This window comes from Periplaneta americana, chromosome 5, assembly GCF_040183065.1.
Source record: "Periplaneta americana isolate PAMFEO1 chromosome 5, P.americana_PAMFEO1_priV1, whole genome shotgun sequence".
In the NCBI taxonomy this organism is placed as follows: domain Eukaryota; kingdom Metazoa; phylum Arthropoda; class Insecta; order Blattodea; family Blattidae; genus Periplaneta; species Periplaneta americana.
In genome coordinates, this window is record NC_091121.1 from 19,643,382 (window position 1) to 19,668,436 (window position 25,055).

Consider the following 25,055-nt stretch of genomic DNA (forward strand, 5'->3'; position numbering starts at 1 on the left):
TAATACCCGTCCTTTGCCGTAATGACCGTTGCTTTGTTGGCAAATATGCCACTACAAGTTCCGATCGATGTCAACCAAACATACGAGGGTTGATAATGAGTATGATTCTCTCGGTAACAGTTTCTTGCATGCTAGGGGAAATTAATTTTTTCTTTTGTGTACACACTGTTCGCAATTGACCTTGAGCTATTATAAAGACTGGAACAACAATCATAGCTGACAGGTAGGTACTATGCAACATTGCGATGATTATAGGCGGCAATCGTAGGAAGAGGCCTGGTCTTATAACCAGAGGAGTTAAGCTTCTTCACGATAATGCCACACAACACACTACACGGCGAACACAGTCATTTTACTGAAACATTATGGAGCACTCTCCTTACAGCCCAGATTTAGTTCCATCTGATTTTAATTTGTCTGGATACCTGAAGAAACATCTTGGAGGAAGGTATCATTTCTGGACGATGCAACTGTACAGGATGCTCTCCAAAATTTGTTAGAATATTAAATGTTGTTATGTTTTTATTTAACGACGCTCGCAACTGCAGAGGTTATATCAGCGTCGCCGGATGTGCCGTAATTTTGTCCCGCAGGAGTTCTTTTACATGCCAGTAAATCTACTGACATGAGCCTGTCGCATCGACCTGGCCCGGGATCGAACCCGAAACCTTGGGCATAGAAGGCCAGGGCTATACCAACTTGCCAACCAGGTCGACGTTAGAATATTAAAGGACGGATTTTAACAAAAAGGGAATTTTCAATAATGTGTCACGGTGAGGTAAGTAAGCTATGAAATATCGTCTAGGTCTAGGAGAATATGTAAAAAAAAGTAGGTATCTCTTGCAGTTAGACATTATAAATGTAATTCCTGTGGTTATACGTTATACATAAAACCTTAGGAAAACTGGTAACCTTACTTAATGATCAAACATTGTATATGATTAGGCCTACAGGTTTGCGGACTTTTAGGAATGATTTCAAAATAGTAATATTGTAATACATGTGCAGAGACTATGAGTAGGCCTATCTAAATGTTGACTTAAATATCATGTCACTTTCTAATAAAAATAACTCACCGGAACAAAGGAGCTCAGCAGGTAGGCTCTCCCGTCGTACAGAATGTTGTGCGATCAAGGTCAGGGAGACGGACGTTTGAGATTACTCATCGTTATGAAGTCTCGCGAACGCTGCGACCGCCACACATAGCAAGCGATGTTCAACCGTCGGAACGAAAATTAATAATTTTATTAATTTAGTTATTAACAGGTTTTTTTACATAAAGTCATAAAACTTGAGACATGGATTAGGAATAAGATTTTCTTTAATACGAATGAAATTCGCATGAATTTAATTAGTTGCATTCAAATATAAAACTATTTCTTTTTTCAATGAGGCGTTTTATGAACATGCCTTAATATTATTCGGATTAGTCTTTAAGGTATTAAAATATGGTTATTCAGGTTTACAATGGCGTCTGTTTAGTTTCGATGACACTTCATATAGGGTGTCTAGAATATTTTAAATGATGGATAACATGTAACTGCAACCCATTTTTCAGTAATCCGTATGACTAAAATATTAATGATATGGCTTTAATAGTTGGCAGTTTAATTTATTTTATAACAACATTATTATATTAAAAGCCAAAAAAAAAATCATGACATCGCTGGCATATTCTTAAAATTTTGTATGGAATGACCCACATATGATCTCCTGGCCTAGTTGCCTCATAAGTGGTGCCTTTTTGGTGTCACTTGTGAGGTTCAGACCTGTCTTCGGATAATATAACATAACAAATTTGATCCGTAAAAAAAAAAATGTAACTTTTCGTTCTGCAAAGGAATTTTGAAAATTTACATTTGTTCTGCACATTTGAAAGACAGAAGTAAAATTCTTTCAATAATTTATTAGGTATTATAATATACTGCTCTCTTAAATTGACTGATCATATCGGGAATTAAATCAATCGCTTTCTCAAAACACGTTATGAAATATTTCATATAAAACAATTAGCCTATTTTTTTTCGAAAAGAAAGAAAAAATGGGCAAAATTAAATTGAACTGTTTGGTTTGAAATATCTCAAAGAAAACCCCCTTGAAATTAATAATATTACATACAGTTCACAATGTATAAACATCGTTCAATAAACTCACCACAGTATTACGAATTCTCATTTAAGACAAGCATTTGCTAATATGAAATATCTCAAGAAAAAGAAGTCTCTTCGGCGCATAATGTTTCGTGACGAAAAGAAAAATATTTTAAAAAAAAGTTCTATACTTTTATGTAGTAAAATTATTAACTATTATTGAAACGAACATTGCACATTTCTTTCAATTCAATACTCCTATGTTGAACATTGATGACTGTTAGCAACACGCACTTTCTGAGATCGTTCATTACTTTCTTCATAATATATCTATCCTATGTTTGTATTAGGCCACTCGAAATTTACACTTTCGGAACTTGACTTGAATGGATTCGCAACTGCGACTTCAAAGTATTGTAAGCCTTGAGATCATAATGCACAGAAGTCTTCTATACTTCAACTCCGTTTTCAGTGACACTACATAGTGGCACAAAGGGACGATCTAGTAAGAGCTATCTGATACATCAAACTGAACGGGATATTCTTGTTCTTTAAACACACTTCGTGTATTTTCCATCCAAGTTACAAGAGCTGTAATTAACGCTTCCAATATCGCTAGTCAGTAGGCCTATTTACTGGCACGCAAAAGATATTTCAATTGTTTACATAATATGTATCCTATGTTCTCGTATTTTTCGTAAGAGGATTGATAACTGTTGTAATCATATGTTCATAATCGTTCGGTCTACCATCCATCACCATTATCATCATCATCATCATCATCCATCATCATCATCACTACCACAACCACACTTCTATATTCCTTAGTCAACTGATCTAAAACAGGTTTGAACGTCATAAGTAACGCCAATAAGGCATCACTTATGAGATAACTAAGTCAGGAGATAATGGAGTAGGATGGTCAGTTCCTTGTAACATTCAGGAAGACTAATTCGTGATTACAATAATAATTGATCTAGGATAATGAATTAAGTTATTTACTTCGGAATATGTATGATAAGACTTTCTGTTAAATTATAACGTACCTTGTTTACATGTTTCGACCTATTTATGGGTCATTCTCAGAACTGATCGTTGTTGGTCTTGGCGCCTTTTGTTTTGTTTCCTGTGAGGGTGTGTTCGTGTGGTATAGTGTAGAGTCAAAGAGTGTGTGTGTTCTGAAATTGAGTTGTGTGTTCAGTTTCTGGCTTTTTGGTTGGGTGTGTAGTATTTCCATGGCTGTGTTGATGTCTCTGTGAGTGTGGTTAGCATTTGTGATGTGTTCTGCATATATGGAGTTGTGGAGAAACTAAACACACTAGAACAATATGAAATATACAGACACACGAAAACACACCCCAACGAAATTCCTAACACGCAACTCAATTTCAGAACACACACACTCTCTGACTCTACATTATACTACACGAACACGCCCTCACAGGAAACAAAACAAGAGGCGCCAAGGCCAACATCGACCAGTTCTGAGGATGACCCATAAATAGGTCGAAATCTATACTAATAAAAAATCTGTAGCCGAAATTTTTCTGGTAATTTTCGATTTTCCAAAAATAATTGGTCCTAACATATATAATTAACCGCCCTGAAACCGAAAATCGCTTTTTTTTTATTTTTGTTTGTATGTCTGTCTGTCTGTCTGGATGTTTGTTACCTTTTCACGCGATAATGGCTGAACCGATTTATAAGAAAATTAGAATATAAATTAAGTTCGTTGTAACTTAGAATTTAGGCTATATGACATTCATAATATTTTATTTAAAAAGGGGGTTATAATGGGGCTTGAATTAAATAAATCGAAATATCTCCCTTATTATTAATTTCCATGACAAATATTACACAACAAACGTTTCTTTAAAAATAATTTCCGATAAGTTTTATTCTATGCAAAATTTTGATAGGACTGATGTTTAATGAGATAAATGAGTTTCAAAATTACAATAACAACGCCATCTAAGGCGTTGTAATGAAATAAAAAACAAATGACTTCGTCTATAAGGGGTTTGGACAACAACAATCGAAAGCTATGAAACATAGCCTACAGAGAATGTTTCTGTGTTTGTATGAAGTAATATCAGAAGATAAATTAACCGATTTGTATATAATTAATTATTAATTCACCATTGGAAAGTGTAGTTTCTCTAGATGGACATAATGCTATAATGTTATTACAGTAACTTCTGAGTGAATCGAGGACAGGGAAGATTAAAATAGCTTCTTATGCACAGAAAACTTTATAGGCTATTCTGTACATTCGTTTCCTGTATTTCCTAAAATAATATTTATGACCAAATGAGTGGTCTCTGGACCAAAATGATCGCATTTTAATTTTTTTATACAATTTAAATTAAGTAACATAATAAACGATTTATCCTTCTATCAAACACGAATGTTCCCTGGATCAAATGTCCTATTTTAATTATGCAATTAATTTATATTTATTTCAGCGGGTGCAGCGGAGCGCTAGTATGTAAATAATGTACCTTAGAATTTAACACAAGAAAGTCTTATCATACATGTTCCGAAGTGATACAGTGTTAAAAGTTGTGTAATCAAGCTGTATAAGTTATTTACTTACAGCTGAAAAAGTAAAGTAGATGCGCAGTAGACCATGATGGAAGAGCGTTCACTTCTGGGCGTGTTTGGCTCTGGTGTAACAAAGCAGTGATTTGCGCAGTAAATCATGATGACATCATCTCCTCTGCAGCGGCCGTTGGAAGGAAGAAAGCGCCTTCCATTCTGCGAGTGTTTGACTCAGGTCTAGCCAAACTGGTATGCGCAGTAGATCATAATGACATCATCTTCTCTATAGCGGCCGGCAGAAGGGAGAAAGAGCCTTCACTTCTGCTCGTGTTTGGCTCAGGTATAATCTTCCCTGCTAAACATCTTATCGTATTCCATTCGAATTATTTGTAAGGAAAGAAAATGTTTATTTATTTTTACAAATACGATTGGATCCGCCTAGAGTCTAACTACAACGGAATAATGCAAATACTAATTGTTATTATACGCACAATGGAATTTAGTAAGACGATAATTTCAACAAAATGTACAATATTATGGAAGTGACATTTTCATAGTAGCTAGTATATTTATTGAGTGTACCTGATGCCAAGGAAATTGATATTGACTGAGTATATCGATATCAAGTTATGGTATTCCTCAATTATTTGCAGAAACAATTCGGAATCATCAGTAACAAGAAACAAGCAACAATATGAAACCGATAATATTACAGTGACAAATGAATCTAATTGAATTAAGATCAACGCATTCTTACATTCCATTGGTGAATTGATAAATAAGCGAAACAGTCAATGATATAATAAACGTTTTTTATATACACTTAGTAGCTTTATAAAGAGCCCTATTTGTTAGCCAAAATGGTTCGTAATATGCCAAAATATTGTACCAGTACAAATTAATATTGCCATGTCGACTGAAACAATACTTCTATTATGACGTCATAACTTGTGCCATAAAATTAATGTTATGTTGAAAAGATTTTCAGTGAAATAATATTTGATCACAGTTACGAAACCATATCTCCAAATTTTTGCCGGTAATCACCATTACGAAAAGTACACCATTCATACCAAACTGCTATATGTAATCACAATAATTACAGCACCATTACTGTACTACTAAACAACTACAGGTAATCACCATTACAACACCATCATTACCAAACTACTAAGGTAATCACCATTACAATACCATCATTACCAAACTACTAAGGTAATCACCATTACAATACCATCATTACCAAACTACTAAGGTAATCACCATTACAACACCATCATTACCAAACTACTAAGGTAATCACCATTACAATACCATCATTACCAAACTACTAAGGTAATCACCATTACAACACCATCATTACCAAACTACTAAGGTAATCACCATTACAACACCATCATTACCAAACTACTAAGGTAATCACCATTACAATACCATCATTACCAAACTACTAAGGTAATCACCATTACAAAACCATCATTACCAAACTACTAAGGTAATCACCATTACAACACCATCATTACCAAACTACTAAGGTAATCACCATTACAACACCATCACTATCAAACTACTAAGGTAATCACCATTAAAACACCATCATTACCAAACTACTATATAGGTAAACAACATTAACACCAAACTACTACAAGTAATCACCATTACTACCAAACTACTAAGGTAATCACCATTACAACACCATCATTACCAAACTACTAAGGTAATCAACATTACAACACCATTATTACCAAACTACTAAGGTAATTACCATTACAACACCATCATTACCAAACTACTAAGGTAATCGACATTACAACACCATCATTACCAAACTACTAAAGTAATCACCATTACAACACCATCTCTATCAAACTACTAAGGTAATCACTATTAAAACACCATCATTACCAAACTACTATATAGGTAAACAACATTAACACCAAACTACTACAAGTAATCACCATTACAACACCATCACTACAGCTTTTCCGGTTTTAGGAGTAAATACATGAATCCATGCAACAGTTTCTAAACCTAATTTATATCTTTACAATATTCAATTTATACTTTTCACTGTTAGTAAGAGTCAACATAACGACACGATAATCTTTAAGTATTCTAATTGAATAACTATCCACACATTAATTAACGAAATATCAGTGCTATTTAAAAAACAGCAGTGGTTCACTAGTGAAGCAAGCTAAAGAGTTTATGGACATAGAACCACAAGGTCTAAGTAGTTCGTTGCGCCATTGCTCTCTTGCATCTGTCTGCGTTCTCTTGTACTCCACAGCGGTGATCTTGGTATTGTTTAATAGGTCTTCTGATGCTCTTTTCCACTTTTCCTTCTGTCAACTTTGAAATTCGAAACCTTCTGAAAGTTAAAAAAAATTCACAACTACTTTTGAAAATAGCAGGTCCAAATTACTCCGGGACGATTTTTATCGCGTTTATATAGTCGAAATTTTCGCAATCAAACGATCGACATCTCAAACGACCGGATCGGTTCAGTTCTCATGAAGTTATGCGCGTAAAATTACAGCCGGAATGTAGTTTTCGAGGCACGTTTTGCTCTATCTGTCTCACCATTCTTAAAGTTCAGACTGGTTTCGTGTGTATGTTTACGGCAACGAGACTCCATTCTCAACACGTTACCAAGTGGTTGGTGACCTACCGCACAGTGTCCAATACAAGGAAATTATTCTACGCCAAAAAGTACACCATAATTACACCATTTTGAAAGTAACAAGTGAGTCATTCCAAGCAAAAAAGTACGTTTTTGAACCATGATGTCTCAAAAGTTTAAAATATTGTAGTAGGTTATTTTGTATGTTCTAAATATGAATTTCAAGCAATACTATATTTATATCTTTCATAGTTTGGCAGCAATCAGAATTTAAAATATTGGTTTAACAAAGAACGCGGTTTCATTCATTGAAGTTTTCTTACTATGTAAAGAAAGACGGAAAAATCATTTCAATGCAATTCGAAAAAGGAGAGCCTTGTTTATAAATGCCCTTAAAATTAAAAAAAAAATATATATATATATATAATTTTTTAAATAGTTACCCACCGTAAAATAATTTTAAAAAATTAAGAACACAAAATGCACCACATTTTTACAGACGAAAAAACATGTGTTTAATTCTTTAGGGTACATCGATTCCACTGTGAAAATTTCAGAATGTCGACTTAAATATCATGTCAGTTTTTTATAAAAAATAACTCACCGGAACAAAGGAGCTCAGCAGGTAGGCTCTCCCGTCGTACAGAATGTTGCGCGATCAAGGTCAGGGAGACGGACGTTTGAGATTACTCATCGTTATGAAGTCTCGCGAACGCTGCGACCGCCACACAGCAAGCGATGTTCAACCGTCGGAACAAAAATTAATAATTTTATTAATTTAGTTATTAACAGGTTTTTTCAGATTATATAATAAAACTTGGGAGACGGATTAGGAATAAGATTTTCTTTAATACGAATGAAATTCGCATGAATTTAGTTTGTTGCATTCGAATATAAAACTATTTCTTTTTTTCAATGAAGTGTTTTTATGAGCATGCCTTAATATTACTCGGATTAGTCTTTAAGCTATGAAAATATGGTTATTCAGGTTTACAATGGCGTCTGTTTAGTTTCGATGACACTTCATATAGGGTGTCTAGAATATTTTAAATGATGGATAACATGTAACTGCTACCCATTTTTCAGTAATCCGTATGACTAAAATATTAATGATATGGCTTTAATAGTTGGCAGTTTAATTTATTTTTATAACAACATTATTATATTAAAAGCCCAAAAAAATTCATGACATCGCTGGCATATTCTTAAAATTTTGTATGGAATGACCCAAGTCTTAGAACAATACTGTGATGTAATTATAGGTTGTTTCAAGAGCATGTGCCATGTAACGTTTCAAAGTTTCAAAATTAATAATCTGGATTGTCTTTGATTACTGAGATTGTTTCAGTAGCATGACATAATATAACATTTTCAACTTTCTAGACGACGAAATGAGGTCTTCAAGATTTCAGAACTCTCGACTCTAGGTTGAGGAGTTAGATGAAAATATTCTCTCGACAGTGCTTTGCAATACACATTCTTCAACGTTTCTGAATTACTTACTGCTGAAGATATTATCAATAACGGGATCAGAATTGTTATTAATTTTCATGGCATGGCATGGCATAATATAACTTTTTCAACATTCTAGACGACGAAATGAGGTCTACAAGATTTCAGAACTCTCGACTCTAGGTTGAGGAGTTAGATGAAAATATTCTCTCAACAGTGTTTTGCAATAGACATTCTTCAACGTTTCAGAATTACTTACTGCTGAAGATATTATCAATAACGGGATCAGAATTGTTATTAATTTTCATGGCATGGCATAATATAACTTTTTCAACTTTCTAGACGACGAAATGAGTTCTACAAGATTTCAGAACTCTCGACTCTAGGTTGAGGAGTTAGATGAAAATATTCTCTCGACAATGTTTTACAATACACATTCTAACGTTTCTGAATTACTTACTGCTGAAGATATTATCAATAACGGGATCAGAATTGTTATTAATTTTCATGGCATGGCATAATATAACTTTTTCAACTTTCTAGACGACGAAATGAGGTCTACAAGATTTCAGAACTCTCGACTCTAGGTTGAGGAGTTAGATGAAAATATTCTCTCGACAGTGCTTTGCAATACACATTCTTCAACGTTTCTGAATTACTTACTGCTGAAGATATTATCAATAACGGGATCAGAATTGTTATTAATTTTCATGGCATGGCATAATATAACTTTTTCAACTTTCTAGACGACGAAATGAGGTCTTCAAGATTTCAGAACTCTCGACTCTAGGTTGAGGAGTTAGATGAAAATATTCTCTCAACAGTGTTTTGCAATACACATTCTTCAACGTTTCAGAATTACTTACTGCTGAAGATATTATCAATAACGGGACCAGAATTGTTATTAATTTTCATGGCATGGCATGGCATGGCATAATATAACTTTTTCAACTTTCTAGACGACGAAATGAGGTCTTCAAGATTTCAGAACTCTCGACTCTAGGTTGAGGAGTTAGATGAAAATATTCTCTCAACAGTGTTTTGCAATACACATTCTTCAAAGTTTCTGAATTACTTACTGCTGAAGATATTATCAATAACGGGATCAGAATTGTTATTAATTTTCATTTTATTTTCATGTCGATCCGCCAAGTGTTTGGAACCAAAACGGTGCCAAATTCGTTCGATCACCAATATCACCATGGAGATGAAAATAGCTGCACACCAGATATTAACCACACCTATTAAGTTACCAATGTGAACACTCGGTTGAGGTGTATTCTCATCCTGTAGGACGAAGCTGAGGTATCTTTGACGCAGTTCCTTCAGAATTCCAGTTTCCAGCATTCTCTGTATGCTGCAATGCAAGTCAAAATACACTGAAATTATGCTAATAAAGACAAAGATTTCTAAAATTAAACATTAGTATTGATTACCATAAGAGGGACTGGTCATACCCTTGTCTAGCAAAATTTATACTTTCACACTCTACTATTTCTAACCAGGTTTGTAGGCTACAATAGAAGACTAACACGTTATCTACTCAGTTATCAGCAGGATAAAATATATCTCATACAGTCTACGGAGCGATTCAAAATGTTTGTGAAATGCTAGGTGGTGAAAGATTTTGGAACAGAAAATATAAAAAAAAAGTTTCGAAAATACAGATTCATTTCAGAGATAAAGTGAACTGGGGTAAGTGTAAATTTGGAACAAGTGTAACCTATTTCATTAAACCCAAAAAGGCGAGTTTGTAAAGTAGCGCCAACTATCGAATGTTCATGCTACTAGAAGCTACTTCACATATTACATTTTTGAATGGGAACATTATCGCGCCCAAAATATAAAATTTTGATTTTATGTGTATTTTGATTCTTTCAATCTGTGTTAAGCAAAAGTTCTTAGGAACATAAAGAATGCGTTTTATTTAGTTTGTGTATCATTTTGTCATTTAAATACTCGTATTTGCAGAGTATTAGATGCACAAAATATAAAATTCTCATTCTATGTGTCTTTTGATTATTTCAATTTGTCTTAAGCAAAAGTTCTTAGGAACATAAAGAATGCTTTTTATTTAGTTTGTGTGTCATTTTGTCATTTAAATATATGTAGTGTATTAAATACCCAAAATATAAAATTCTGATTCAATACAGAATGTAATGATCTTTCATATCCGCTTCCACCAAGACATATTCTGATCTTTGCTGCATAAAGATACGTACTCTGTTACACTAACCCCAGCACTGAGGGCAACTGTAACCCATGAGCCGACAAATATTTTGTGTTCGTGGATCTCAATTTAATAACGTAATTTTTCTTCCTTTTCATCATAGTTAGATAAGATATTGATTGTCACCTGTTCAAATTTTAGACAAATTTTAATTTCTATTGTAATGACAGCTAGGAAGTTCGTATCGTAATTCCGGTGTTGAACTTGGACTGTAACGCAACCGAATGCATAGCAGCAGGAGACGTCAACATTTAACGAAGAATAATCCGGGAAAAAATAAACTATTACACATTCCTGTTTGCATAATTATTTAATAACAGATTAGTTTACTTTTTTTTAAATCATGGATAATAATAACATTACGCAAATACTGTAATACAATCATAACGGATTAGCTCACTTCGTTCAGAACCTAAAATATTAATTACAAAGTAACAATATTCTTCAAACTATTCACGACTCTACACAGATCCACAGAATCATACTATGCGTTGTTTATGTGAACTGCATATCGTCAGTAGCTAGCGGCAGCAGGGAGGTGCGGGTGACATCTATACTACTCGCTGTACTGAACTGAAATCTACTGTTTTGGTACGAATTTCCTACCTATTACTATAACCTTCATCTCAGTCAGACGATAGATAACCATAGCAATTGATAAAGTGTTGTAAAATAACCATCTAAGCTTCAAATTCAATTTAATTCATCAGTAACCTAGAATTTCACAATTACCTTTTGAATCACGTTATGAAAATTATGGTCTGTCCAAAACAACTTCCGACCTGACAAATGGCGCCTTTATCATGTTGCCATGGCAACCATTTAAATCAACCAATCACAATAGACGCGTAACCATGGTAACGGGACGGTGTTGCCGTGTCTATGTTTACAAGTTGCATGTGAATACCACGGGCTAGTGGTGAATACTCGTACAGTGCCCGGAATGACTTTGAGTTGGCTGGTTAGCGCGTGCTTTGTGTGGATTAAAAATATTATTTAGTTGTATTATTGTTTTAGTGTATCGATAATTATTGTGTTTGAATTTTATTACACGTATTACCTTCGTTGTCATTGGTGGAGTGTGTGGCTATGTGTGTTTTCTAGTTTCTGCGAGAGTTTCTAAATAGGTGACTTGTGCAATGTCGGAAGGAAGAAAAGGCAGGCGGAGAATAAAGAATATTGGACAACGTGCCTCGTGAAAGAGTCAAGCGCGAGAGATGGTGTATTATGTAAGAGAGTATTTTGAGAGGAAAAAAGATAATGGCGGGCCTCTTTTACCTTTGGCGCAAGTCGTAATGAGAACTGCTGCTTGTGTTAAAATTAATAAGAGCACTGTTATCGATATTGGAAAAGAAAAAGATCGTGCAGATTTTTAGTCATAAATATTTTTTAGTTTACAATTTTTTCAACGTCTTTCTAACAATATTACAGTGAAGAATACCGACACTCATAAAAGTAAAAGCTTCGTACAAAATTTAATCTGTTTTTACAGTTTACAGTCCTTTCGACGATTTTCTAACGGTATTACATTGAAGAATACTACTACTACTACTACTACTACTACTAATAATAATAATAATAATAATAATAATAATAGTAGTAATAATAATAGACTAATAAAAATAATAATGTACACAAATTTTAATGCCTAGTGTTCAACAAATTGGTTAGAAATGTATGTGTTCATGTCAGCCGTTCATTACTGCACTCTATCGGCAGCGCACTCACTTACACGTAAGATGGGCAACATGACAACACTGCTCCCCCTTCTCTCAGCATATTCCGAATCTCACCGGTCCGGTGGCATCAATGACGTCACGTTGCAGCGAGATAAGGAACAAAACTGCTGGAAGGATCGATGCTGTCATGGCGACTGTACAAGTTGTTGTCTGTGCTACGCTAGCAAAATTTTGCGAAATTTTCGTACTCCCATCTCGTTCAAAGAAAAGATAGCATAAACAATTTATTTCTTGAACCGGTAGTAATAACTGGTCCGTTGACATGTTCGCTCATAAGCCATTAACACATTGTTTTTACGTTGTGCTCATTACAAACAATACAGCAGAAATAAAGCAGAACACACCGCCATGACATAACAGTGCACAATAGTTGATGGCACCGGTGCGACACTGGTGGAGCATCAATGACGTCATCGGTGGAATTCGGAACACCGTGATGCCATCGGATTGCTCACCGGTGAGATTCGGAATACGCTCTCTGTAAACTGTCAAGTCGGAAGTATTGTCGGACCATCGGATCTATGCCCCTTCAGCGCTGTCGTCGTTCTTGGAAAAGTTAACGCCTCTACTCACCCCATTCCACCAGTTTCTCTCCCACTACGTCAAACAGCAGGCCACGAACCTTGCCGAATAGGGATGTTGCCAAACTTCCGTCAAACAATGTCATGTCTCTTGAATATTGCTTATAATATTGTAAGGTTAATTATTATTTATTCATAATTTAATTTAAGTAGGTCTAATGACGCTGATTGACTTATGCAAAATGCTATTACTTGCTTAATAACATTTCTTTCACTACTCCGTGCTACAGTATTCATGTTGAGTTGACAACACTGGACTGCAAGTGCAAATAAACTGTCCCGCAAGAAGGCTCAAAATTGTGAGTAGTGGGGGAGAGAGAGAGAGAGAGAGAGAGAGAGAGAGAGAGAGAGAGAGGGATAGAAAAGAGAGAAATAGGAATACAGGGAGAGAAATGAATTGCCGAGGCTGAAAAGGAATTAAGGTTCAGTTCGCATATCTTACGGGGGCACAGATCCGATGGTCGGACTATAGTTTTGGTCAAGGTATAACTGTGGTTTTAGGGAACGTCATTTTTAAGAGAAGATAGACATCTTACTTGTTCTTAAAGAGGCCTCGAAATGGACTGTGCTTGACCAAAGCCATCGCCCTTCGTCCTGGAATATTTGCTCCGTGCACGAAGATTATGTCGCATGTAGCATTGCGGAGTAAGCTAGAGGATGCTTCCTGGGGCAGCACGTGGGCGTACTTAGGTCCCTCGCATACCCGACGCACGCCTTCTTCGTGGGTTCTCGGCAAATCGTCTTCTGTTGGTTTTAAGAGCTTGTTGAACACTCCTTGTATGACTGGATCGTTATTGTCCTGTAGCATGGAAAAATGACATCGAGTCAGTTAATAGGATCTCTATATTGTATTATAAATTCTTCATGAACAGAAACGCTCATTAGTTTCGTAAACATGGTGCTGTTGACGACAACAATAACGGAATTGATGTCCAGTTAGATGACGCCGAGTATTACCATGAAATATTTATACACACAATTGATATAAAAATTTTGGACACATGTCTTCGAAAATTGTCATCCTTTTTTTTTTTTTTTTCATATTTACACAGACGAAAACCACGAACAATAGTAATTTCATTCAGCTGGCAATATTATGTATATGCTTGCTTACTTAAAAATGGCTTTTAAGGAACCCGCAGGTTCATTGCCGCCCCCACATAAGCCTGCCATCGGTCCCTATCCTGTGCAAGATTAATCCATTCTCTATCATCATATCCCACATCCCTCAAATCCATTTTAATATTATCCTCCCACCTGAGTGGGATGATTCACGGGGATTTATCGTCATTTACGGAGTTTATTTCCGAAGACATTCTGAGCAAAAAATTTCATATAAACATTTGTCCTAAACTCAATATTTTCAAAGTTACATTAATTTGAAGTTATTTGTAAAATACAATTATTATTTGGTTTTAAGAGTAAAAGAATGAACTGTTCAGGAGTAGGCCTATCATTCCTTTAATTAGCTAATGTTTTCAAGAAGGATCGGTGGAGCGGAGAAAAATTCTCTCCGGCACTGGAATTCGAACCCGAGTTTTCAGCTCTACGTGCTGAAGCTCTAGCCACTAAGCCACACCGGATTCCAGCTCCCATGCCGGATTTAATCCCCCTCAGTTTAAGCTCCACTGTTCAGTTTCCCTTTAGTGGCCAACCCTCATGCATTGCGTCACAGTTGTGTGACGGTGGCACAATGTCCAACACACTAATGTGCTGAGGTGCACTCATTACGAGTAACAAAGTAGCCGGGATCCGACAGTATTATGAAGCTAAAAATGTGTTGTGAATTCCATAGTTCTGTACTGTCTATTGTAATTGGGGCTTTGCCCTGTTTAAATAAATAAATAAATAATTCATAAATAAATACATAAATAAATAAATACATACATACATAAATAAATACATAGGTACATAAATACATACATAAATAAATACGTAAATAAATACATACATAAATAAATACATAAATTCATACATAAATAAATAAATAAAATAAATAAAATAAAAATAATTAAATTAAATAAATTCATTAAATAAATAAAATAAAATAAATAAAATTAAATAAATAAAATAAATAAAATAAAATAAATTAAATTAAATAAACAAAATTAAATAAATAAAATAAAATAAATAAATACAGAATGTTTTTTTTTTATTTTTAACTACAAAATTACATTTTTTACGCGTTTATCACAATGGTTACAAATCACGCCAGTCTTTTAAATTCTTCAAGACTGTACATTACGATGCATAAGTTAATGAAATTGTAAAGATCAAGTTCCTAAAGTCATATGAGTTGTAAAAATTTTTGTGATAAGTGCGTAAGAATAATGTAATTTTTCGTTAGAAACTGAAAAACAAAATCTGTATAAAGCTATTAACAACATATTTTCAGCTTCAGAACACTAGCCAATTAAAGAAATGATACTTCTGAATAGTTCAATTTCAATTTGTAATTTTCTTCTACCCTTAAAACTAAAGAAAAAAGGTATTTTACTAACAACTTCAAACTAGTATTGTAACATTTCAGATATAATTTCTTTTAAAGTTCTTGTAATCGTCAGAACGTAAATGAAGATATGCCTTTGTAGTTATAACGGACGAAATGGAACATTAGCATTAAAAGAAGAATATTCTTCCATTCACTATAAATATTTCATCCCTACGGCATGGATCTCGGTTCTTACCCTAAAGAATGCGTAAGTTGAGGAATGGAACGTAACGCCCAGGCTGTAGCTTCTATCTTGCAGCAATTCCTGGAAGTTGTTGAAGGGAACCACGGTGCGCCGAAGAGTGAGATACGAAGTGAGGAAGGATGAGTAGCCGGCGAACAGAACCAAGGAGGTGATCTGCGATATTAGACAAACCACATGCCCTGAGGTACATCTGAGCACCAGATCTTGAGCTGCAACACGAAACAGGTACTACACGCTTAGTATTTTAGTCGTATGTTTAACGATGCTGTGTCAACTATTACAGTCTTAGAAAAAAGTTTTGTCGCGCAGATATTTTATAAGTCCCAGAAAGGAAACAGTGCGCATGATCAGACATACGAATACAACGAAACAAAACTAATTCGATTATCTCAACTATTCCTTCCCTTCTGAACCAGATCGCTCATCCTCTGATCATGAGCACTGCCTCTTTTCTGAGACTTTTGAAGTATCTCAGCGACAAACATTTTTCTAAGACTGCACGTTATATTTTAAAATAAATAGAATTTGGTGATAGTAACATGGATAAATATATAATAGGATGCGAAACTGCGGTCAGCACCATCTGGCGGCGGGGGGCTGAAATAAGATGATCAGCGCCCAACGTCGTAGGTGGTGAACATTAGAACTACGTGTTGGCTACATTACCCAGAGTTCTCTATTTATCCATTCGAGATAGTGTTCCAGGAGCCAAGATGGCAGACAGAAACTTGTTAATAAGTGAACATAAAGTGATACTACGTGTGTGTATAAATAGTGATGTTTATGGACGTTGTAAAAATAGTGTTGTTGAATGTATTGTAAAGTAATAGTAATATAATAAATTGAACTAAGTAGTTCTTGCAGTCTTTTCCATTGCGCTGTACAATAAATACCCAAAGAATACAATCCCAATTATCTAACCTTTTGCTTTATTTTTTGTCTCTGTCTGGTTATATTTTAATTGGGTAGTGTAAAATAGATCGTCTCTTTTATCTTCCTGTTGGCTCCGGTAAGAATTTTCAGTAGAAGATGCTGTGAGGAATAAAAACGTAAATGTTTTATTTTAAATTGGGTTAGTTTTGAATATCGATGAGGGTGCTAAATGTATGAAGTAATTAGTTACTCTTTTCGCTACTTGGTGCGCTGCTAGATGTAATAACGACCCTCCTCCCAACAGGTGGCAGCAAGATCAATTTCTACAACAGCGCCTCTAGTACAGTATGTGTTACTGTAAACTCAGTAAGTTTCGCATCCTATTATATATTCATTTATGATAGTAAGAGTTATTTGGCGAGATGAGGAGTAGGCGTCGCCATGTGACTATCTGATATTTGCATTACAGTTGAAGAAACCTTGGAAAAACCCTAGCCAGGTAATCAGCCCAAGCGGGAATTGAACTCGGTCCTGCAGGGAAACGAGCTACCGACAGAGCTACATTTTTACCATTGTGTATTAATTGTCTATAAACAATAAACAGAAAGTTAGGAACTCATAAGAACACCAATTTTATTGAATAAATCCCTACAATAACTAAAATCCTAAACTTTGATAATATAATCAAAAGGAAATTAATGAAAAGCTTTTTCGCAATAAGCTCATCGTGTACTATGTGATCACATCAGCCATTCTTTACTACAACGAACTACAGTCTGTTTCTGGAATCTGTGGAGTAAGTCGACGCATTTGAGTGGAGCCTATGACAAGCGAAAGGACGAACCTAACAGTGCTGGAGTGTATTGCGGGCTGCATCGGCTCACGGCCGCTAAGGGATATGATGCGCGTGGCAGAAGGTGATAGGTAGGGGTGGCATTTTAGACGCTTATCTTCATTGCTTTCCCTCAGAGCGGTCATTGGATTGGCTCCCTCAACTCACAACTTGCGCAAGGTACTTGTTTCGGTTCCTATACTCTACAGATTCCAGAAACGGAGTATAGAAAGGGATACAATAAAGTGGTGAGCATTGTTAAATTAATTACATTATGAAATTTCAAACTAGACCTTCACAAGTTATTGTATTATTTTCCTGAAAAAGTGGACGATAAGTTCCACAGGGTTTATCAATTAATCATGTTGAAATATTCATACAAAAAATTCTTTATGTTATCGACCATGCCGAAATGTAGTAATTATACACCTGGTAGCAGATCTTTAATGCATGTCATTAAAGTACATCTATTCATTAAAGGTCAGGTCTTTCAGCCAATGACGACTCAGGTTACAACTGTTCAGCCAATGACAGGTCAGCTTTCTACCGTTATAAAACCGCAAGTATCGATTATTCTCGGATATGCAATCGAAAGAGAATTAGCGAAAAGTCACGGAGGCTGGAAATCCAATACTGTCGCAGAAGGTTATGTTCTGTTACTATAATAATTAGCGTTAATTGTAAATAATATTCAAATAAATTCAATTTGTCATCTCGTTTTTCAATGTCTAATTTAATTTCAATGATATCTCTGTAGGTTCTTATGGCCTAGCAAGGTCAATGTGAACATCTGTTCCTCGGAAAAAATCAATACTTTCGCGTCTGCGCACATCTCACAACATACAGGACATTCGTCAAGGTCAGATACAAAGAAAATTAATAATATCAAGTTAGAAATATGGTCCAGCATAAAAAGTCGTATGAAACTCGCCTATAATGGTAATTAAGAAGCTCGTATGAAAATTATGAAACTCGCTTGCGCTCGTTTCATAAATATGCATACTCGCTTCTTAATTACCTTCATTATATGCTCGTTGCATAATGTACTATTACCTCGTAATTTATATTTTCAAATCATTAATCAATTACCAAAACTGTTGTTGAAACATCCCGAGTAACATTGTGTTGAAATTATTGCCAAATGTTAAATTATTGGGAAATGGCTTACCTTGCCGCTCGAACACACTAACAATGTAGAAAATAACACTGCCAAAAGAGTAACGTCGCGTTACCCGTCCTTTCTTGCTGAACTTGTTGCTAAATTGACAGAAGAAGAGGCTGATTGCGAGGACTAACATAGCTGTCAGAGTAGCCAACCATAATCCTAGGCTAAAAGGGGAGGAGAAACTGCTCCACGTAGTGTCGAAATTGTCCTCCTTTCGAACAATTACTATAGTCCTGAAATAAGAGCGTCGGTTAAACGGACATGTAACATCTGTATTCTATTACATTAATACTAGGGCATTCGGAAAGTATTGGCAACATAGTTACTGTTTCACACTAAATTTATTTAGGTTACTTTCGGATTACATACTTCTTTTCATTTCATTATGTCCTATGGAATAATATTTTGGGGGAATTTTGCAGACAGTAAAAATATATTCTTATTGCAGAAAAGAGCAATTAGAATAACAATATCTGGAGCAAAGTCTAGAGAATCGTGTAGACCATTTTTAATTAGAGATTCTGACTTTAACAAATCAGTACATATCGTCGTTGTTCATGCTATAACTCCTATGTTCAAAATATAATATTTTTCAGTAGGAAGAAAAAACAAATTTATTCATTCTATGGCAGTCGTACATAGGAGACTGTGAATTCTTAGATTTTCTAAACGAAAAAATATAATTACATATAGGAGATTTTATTATTTGCTGTATTACTATTTAAGTTATTTAATAGAGCAAAAATCTGAAAATCGATAAATATGTCACATAGGAGTTATTGCAGGAACAACGACGAACTCTTTAATAAATTTCCTCTTATCTAATAAAGAAAATTTTCCAACTAATTCAGCCATACATAATATAAATACCCGCAGAAAGAATGATTTTCATATATCATCATCAAACTCATCATGCTATCAAAGGGGAGTATGTCACATTCAATAGTCTTCCTGAAGAAATTAAAAATCATAACCAAAATCCGGTATTATTCAAGAAAAAACTAAAAATTACTTAATGTCTCACACTTTCTATTCTGAAGATGAATTCTTCACATTTCACAGTACTGTGTAAATATTTTAATACTATTAAATGGTAAACATATTGCATTGTAGGCTATAGTATGTTATTGTTATTAAGGTATTAATTCCGTATACATTTCATATTTTCATTTTTATATGTTAAACATAAGACTTGGACATGTTCTTAATTCTATGCCATAAAGCAAGTGTAATAATATTATGGAACGAATAAATCTGTCCGTGCGTCCACCCGTCCGTCCATCCGTCCATCCATCCATCCATCAATCCATCCGTCCATCCATACAGCAATCAAATATAGTCTCCTGCCATGCCAACAATACGTTGTCAAATTCTTGAAAGACGGCGGACTCCATCTGCAGCAGCATTTATGGATATCTCTCTCACTGATAAATCTAAAGCTCTTGATTGAAAGCGAATGCCTCGTTTCCACGCAATTTGTAATAGTTGAATATGGTTGGTAGTACTTCTCTCCCACAAGCTTCTTGTAATGCTCTAAAGCACGGAGTTGCGTGTTTTTCCCTTGCAACATGGATTTTTAATAAGCACCTTTGCTCGTACCTTTAGGACTGTATTGTTTGCTACAAATCAGAAACCGCCACTGTATTTACAAAACATGGCTACTTCGAGACTTTCAATATTGAAAATTTATTAAACAATGCTGCTATGTTACGTAGTACAAGATTCCAATGGTCACCACTAGGAGCACTGATTTACAATATTGTTGCCATTACTTATCGAATGTCCTAGTAGAAAAAAATTGAAGGTTTGGTGGAATTATTTCTTTCACCGATACCATTGGACATCCGTTGCCATGGAAATTCTTAACTCATCTTAATATATAAAATTGAATGTGGGTATGTATGTATGTATGTATGTATGTATGTATGTATGTATGTATGTATGTATGTATGTATGTATGTATGTATGTATGTATGTATGTATGTATGTATGTATGTATGTTCTCTATACAAATCTACACGCTTTGACCAATATGTGCCAAAGTTTGCACATTTAACCTTCATAACCAGGAGAAGAACATAGGCTACATTAAAATTGTGGAAATGGAAGTTAAGTTAATTAAAATTATAAAATATAAAAATAAATAGATCAAATCTTCATGCATAATATTAATATACAAAATCTTCTACAGTCAATTGTTCTTTTATTATTGTCTGTTGTATTCAACTTCACGAGGCCTTGGAAATTTTAACACGAAATTAAATTACATTGTTGTTACAGATCGCGAAGGCTAAAACTAGATAATTCATGCAATATCTTTACTGAGCCCAGGAACGTATTATGAATTTCTCAATGTAGTTGTACATAGTGAGCAGACTGTGTTGTATCCAACTGAATTCTTGAATTCTTTGAAACCACAAGGAGTGCTATCATATAAATTAATACTTAATACTAAATCACCAATAGTACTATTGTGAAATACTGACCCACCAAAATTATGCAATGAAACAAGAATTGGTGTGAAAAAACTCATTAAGAACGTAGTAACAGAAGTGACAATATTAACTGGCAAAACGAAAGAAGATGTTTTTATCCACGCATTCTTATGATACCCACCAATATGAGTTTCGATTTTAAGTAACAGCAATTTCAGTGAGACTAGCATTTGTAATGGTCATATTAAAATTAAGCTCAAGGACAGTCGCTCAAAGTTGCAGACATTAACTTAAAAACTCCGTGTTTTTCACATTCTCAACTATATTTTGTACAAAGAAGTAGGAAAAATAAAAGATTTTACACACATCAAAAAGAAATCCAATGATACTTTTGTCATATTGCTAGTGTAGTATGTGAATGTACATAAGCCGAATGAAAATAACACTGTCAGGTCAGATAGTAAAAATAAAAATAATATCATACGTCTCTCAAAATATTGTTGTTCATGTCCGAAAATGTGTTACTGCGAAATTATAACTGTATAATCACGTTAACAATGTAGTATGTTATGCGTTGTGGAAATAATCTCTTAATTTATATAAAAAAAACTGGTATATGTCTCTCAGAATATTAGTCTCTATTTTAAAAAATGACTTATTGCGAGTTTGTATTGTATCTGTATTCTGTGTATGAAATAAGAATTAATATAGGCCTAATATGTTCTGAATTTGTGAGATATAGTTTCTCAAGTCCTATTAAAAAAATAGGCATGCAGAAGTCAAGGGGTAAAAAATCTTCCAATATAAATTAAATGATATATGTATATATTGATTCTTTGGTACGACCAGTTTAATTTAAAAAAAAGAAGCAAAAAGAACAACTCGGGCAACGCCGGGTGTTTTCAGGTAGTATACAGTAAAATCACACCCTTAAATTGGCAAAACTTCATTTCTCACACTAGTTTATTAAACCGTGTCGGACTGTAAAGAAAACTACTATCGCAATGTCCATATTTTATATATTGTACAACATTATAGTATTGTGAAATTTTGGTTAAATTTAATTTTCCTACCAATTTTTTTTTCTATTGGTCTATTAAAATTATAACATATAGCCTATTAACCTGTTGTATCCTATAGGATACATTGTGAATTTAAGGGTTAGCGCGCGCGCGTACACGCACAGACGCACATACACACAGACCAGAATACAGGATATAAGCCGTACACAAAAAATATAAATACATATTTAAATACAACTGCATAACCATTACTATTAGAAAACCAAATGGGTTTCAGAAAAGGACGCTCCTGCATTGATAACATAGTTGCAATTAATGAAATCTATTTCTCAGATAATCTCCATAAAACGACAAAAAGTAAGTAATATACACATAGCCTATTAGTAAGGTAACTTCTACAAAAATTTGTGGCTGTTGGAATATTTTAATCCGCTACTGCTAAACTTCTACTTAAATCTAAATAAGATGGGTAATAATCTATATATATATATATATATAATTTGAACTGGTAATGGAAATTACGGGAAAATGGCTGAACGGATTTTAATAAATAGCCCCTCATTTTGAAGCTTGGAACCAAAAGTTTTTCGGAAAAGTAGTAGTTTTCAGTGAAATGTCAATTTTCCTACATAATTTTCCTATTTTCCAAACTCCATCTGTTGTCAGTTTTGAGAACTAATTTTATCGAATCACGGCCGACTTGATTGAATTTCAGAACAAAACACAAACTACAATAAACAATAGGCTATTACACGAAGGCCATGACCTACACGATTGCCGACATATTTAGAGCTCAATTCAATTTGTTATTAAAAACTGATTCTGCAGTGTATAACAATTTTCTGAGTACAGCTGTGTATTGGATATTCAAATCTACGAAACTTGAGGTGGTTTGATGATATTGTTATCATTAGAAATTAAATATTATTATAGTTAATTTCATGATGCATCTATTTTTCATTAATTGTACATAATATTGATGGTATATTGATGACATGAAAGTGAAACGTTTTGAGGTTATGTAAGTAAATGTAGAGAATATCTTAATTTAGATCTTCATTTCTATAATTTACTGAGTGGCTGCTATATATAACTACAAAACTTAAGTAAGATAATAATACTGTTATTAAAAATCAAATATTTTTATACTTATTAGCCCAGTGGGGTTGTGTCTTTTTCATATATTTAATGGCGGTGTAATGTAGATATTGATATGTGTCATTGTCTTCAGTATTGGCTCGACAGAGCGCAAAAATTACAGTTCCTAAGGAAAGATCAAAAGGTATTACTTACTGATGAAATAAGAGGCCTAGAAAATTTTGTAGTCTCCAGATCATTTCAGCAAGATCTCTTAGTAGGATAAAATGATTTTACGCTCTACATTTCAAGTTCTACATGCAGCAGCTATACGAAAATGCTGTTGTTCGAAAGCTTAGCAAACCTGACATTTTTTTAACTTTCGCCTACAATCCACAATGACCTGAAATAGCTACTGTTATCGTCCTGACATTGATATTTGCGTTTTCGCGTTGAAACTCAAAAACTGAAGTTGGATAGATTCAAGAGAAAGTATTTGGCCTAAAAAATCCATTCAGAGGGAGTATGTTTCATTATTATGGAAGCAAATAACTACTAAAAAGACAAGTATTCTTCACTGAAAATAAATCTGAAAAAATTTTATTTGAACGTCTAACGAACTTAGTTTGCAGCATCATTTGCTGCACAAGCCACTAGTTATGATAAAAAGCTAAAATTTAATAATTGCTTTATTGGTACCTTTACAAACGTCTGGTAAGAATTTCAGAAATATAGATAAAAATTTGTAGCATTATCATACTTCAAGACAGAACCCCCTTAAACGCTATGAATGCTGAAAAGATTAGATGTCATAAGATTTTCAAATCGAATGTCTCAAAATCAAAATAACAACTGTACTGAGAACAGAAAGTAATTGACCCGGCCACATGGACTGTTATCAGAGTTTCGTATTGAATGTCTTACCTTGAATCTAAAATAGGGTTGAGAAAATCGATTGCTTCTGCTCGTTTGGAGTCCATAAGGAAGTCAAGACAAGACGCATCCACCTCATTCCTGGTCAAAGCCCCCATCACCCCTGTCCACGCTCCCTCCTTCAGCAGCCCGAACGAATCGTTTTCGTGAGAAATGTAATCGGATCTGTTAATAAAACAACAAATTTCATTTAATCCAGTTTTCAATACAGGAGGCTCGTTCACATCGTCACACAACAATGAATCTTCTCACCTTTTTCTTGGCCATACCAGTTACAAATTAGATATAGAGGTATATCTACCTTACTTACCAACTTGGCGTGCGTTTCATGCTCGGTTTTAAACTACAGCTTCGCGCCAGGGAGTTAGCCTTATGTTCATGAAAAAAGCTATGAGATAATAATAATAAAAAAATAATAATAATAATAATAATAATAATAATAATGTTTATATACAAGAGACAGAAAAAGACAGATATATGGACAGTCTTTGTAAAAAATAACAAATCGCTCTCTGATAAAAAAAAACACAAAGGAATTGTGCGGTTTTCAAATATCACGAAAGATCTGAAAGCCCTCTAACTTAATTAAGAAATTTATAAAAGAATAATATTACAGCTTTGTTAATAAAAGGATACTGTTTATTCAGGTAGAACCAATTACAGACATTCAGATATGATCGCTATTTTTTTTATTTATTTATGTATTTATGTATGTACTTATGCATTTATTTATTTCTTTATTTATTTATTTACTTACTTATTTATT

General features: G+C 34.2%; 2 protein-coding genes across 2 annotated transcripts in view; both read right to left on the reverse strand.

Annotated features, from left to right (window-relative positions):
• The window catches only part of LOC138699507 (probable glutamate receptor), a 49,325-nt gene extending 44,193 nt beyond the window's left edge, over nt 1-5,132 (reverse strand). The window contains exon 1 of the mRNA XM_069825448.1: nt 4,687-5,132. The gene's annotated coding sequence lies outside the window, so the exon portion shown is untranslated. The remainder of the gene's footprint in view (nt 1-4,686) is intronic.
• A 4,039-nt stretch (nt 5,133-9,171) lies between these two features.
• The window catches only part of LOC138699508 (glutamate receptor-like), a 255,788-nt gene continuing 239,904 nt past the window's right edge, over nt 9,172-25,055 (reverse strand). Inside the window, exons 6-10 of the mRNA XM_069825449.1 lie at nt 24,281-24,454; nt 18,826-19,055; nt 15,944-16,161; nt 13,793-14,055; nt 9,172-10,063 (exon numbers count right to left, since the gene is read on the reverse strand). Coding sequence (XP_069681550.1) covers nt 9,778-10,063; nt 13,793-14,055; nt 15,944-16,161; nt 18,826-19,055; nt 24,281-24,454 — 1,171 coding nt within the window. The 3' untranslated portion in view covers nt 9,172-9,777. The remainder of the gene's footprint in view (nt 10,064-13,792; nt 14,056-15,943; nt 16,162-18,825; nt 19,056-24,280; nt 24,455-25,055) is intronic.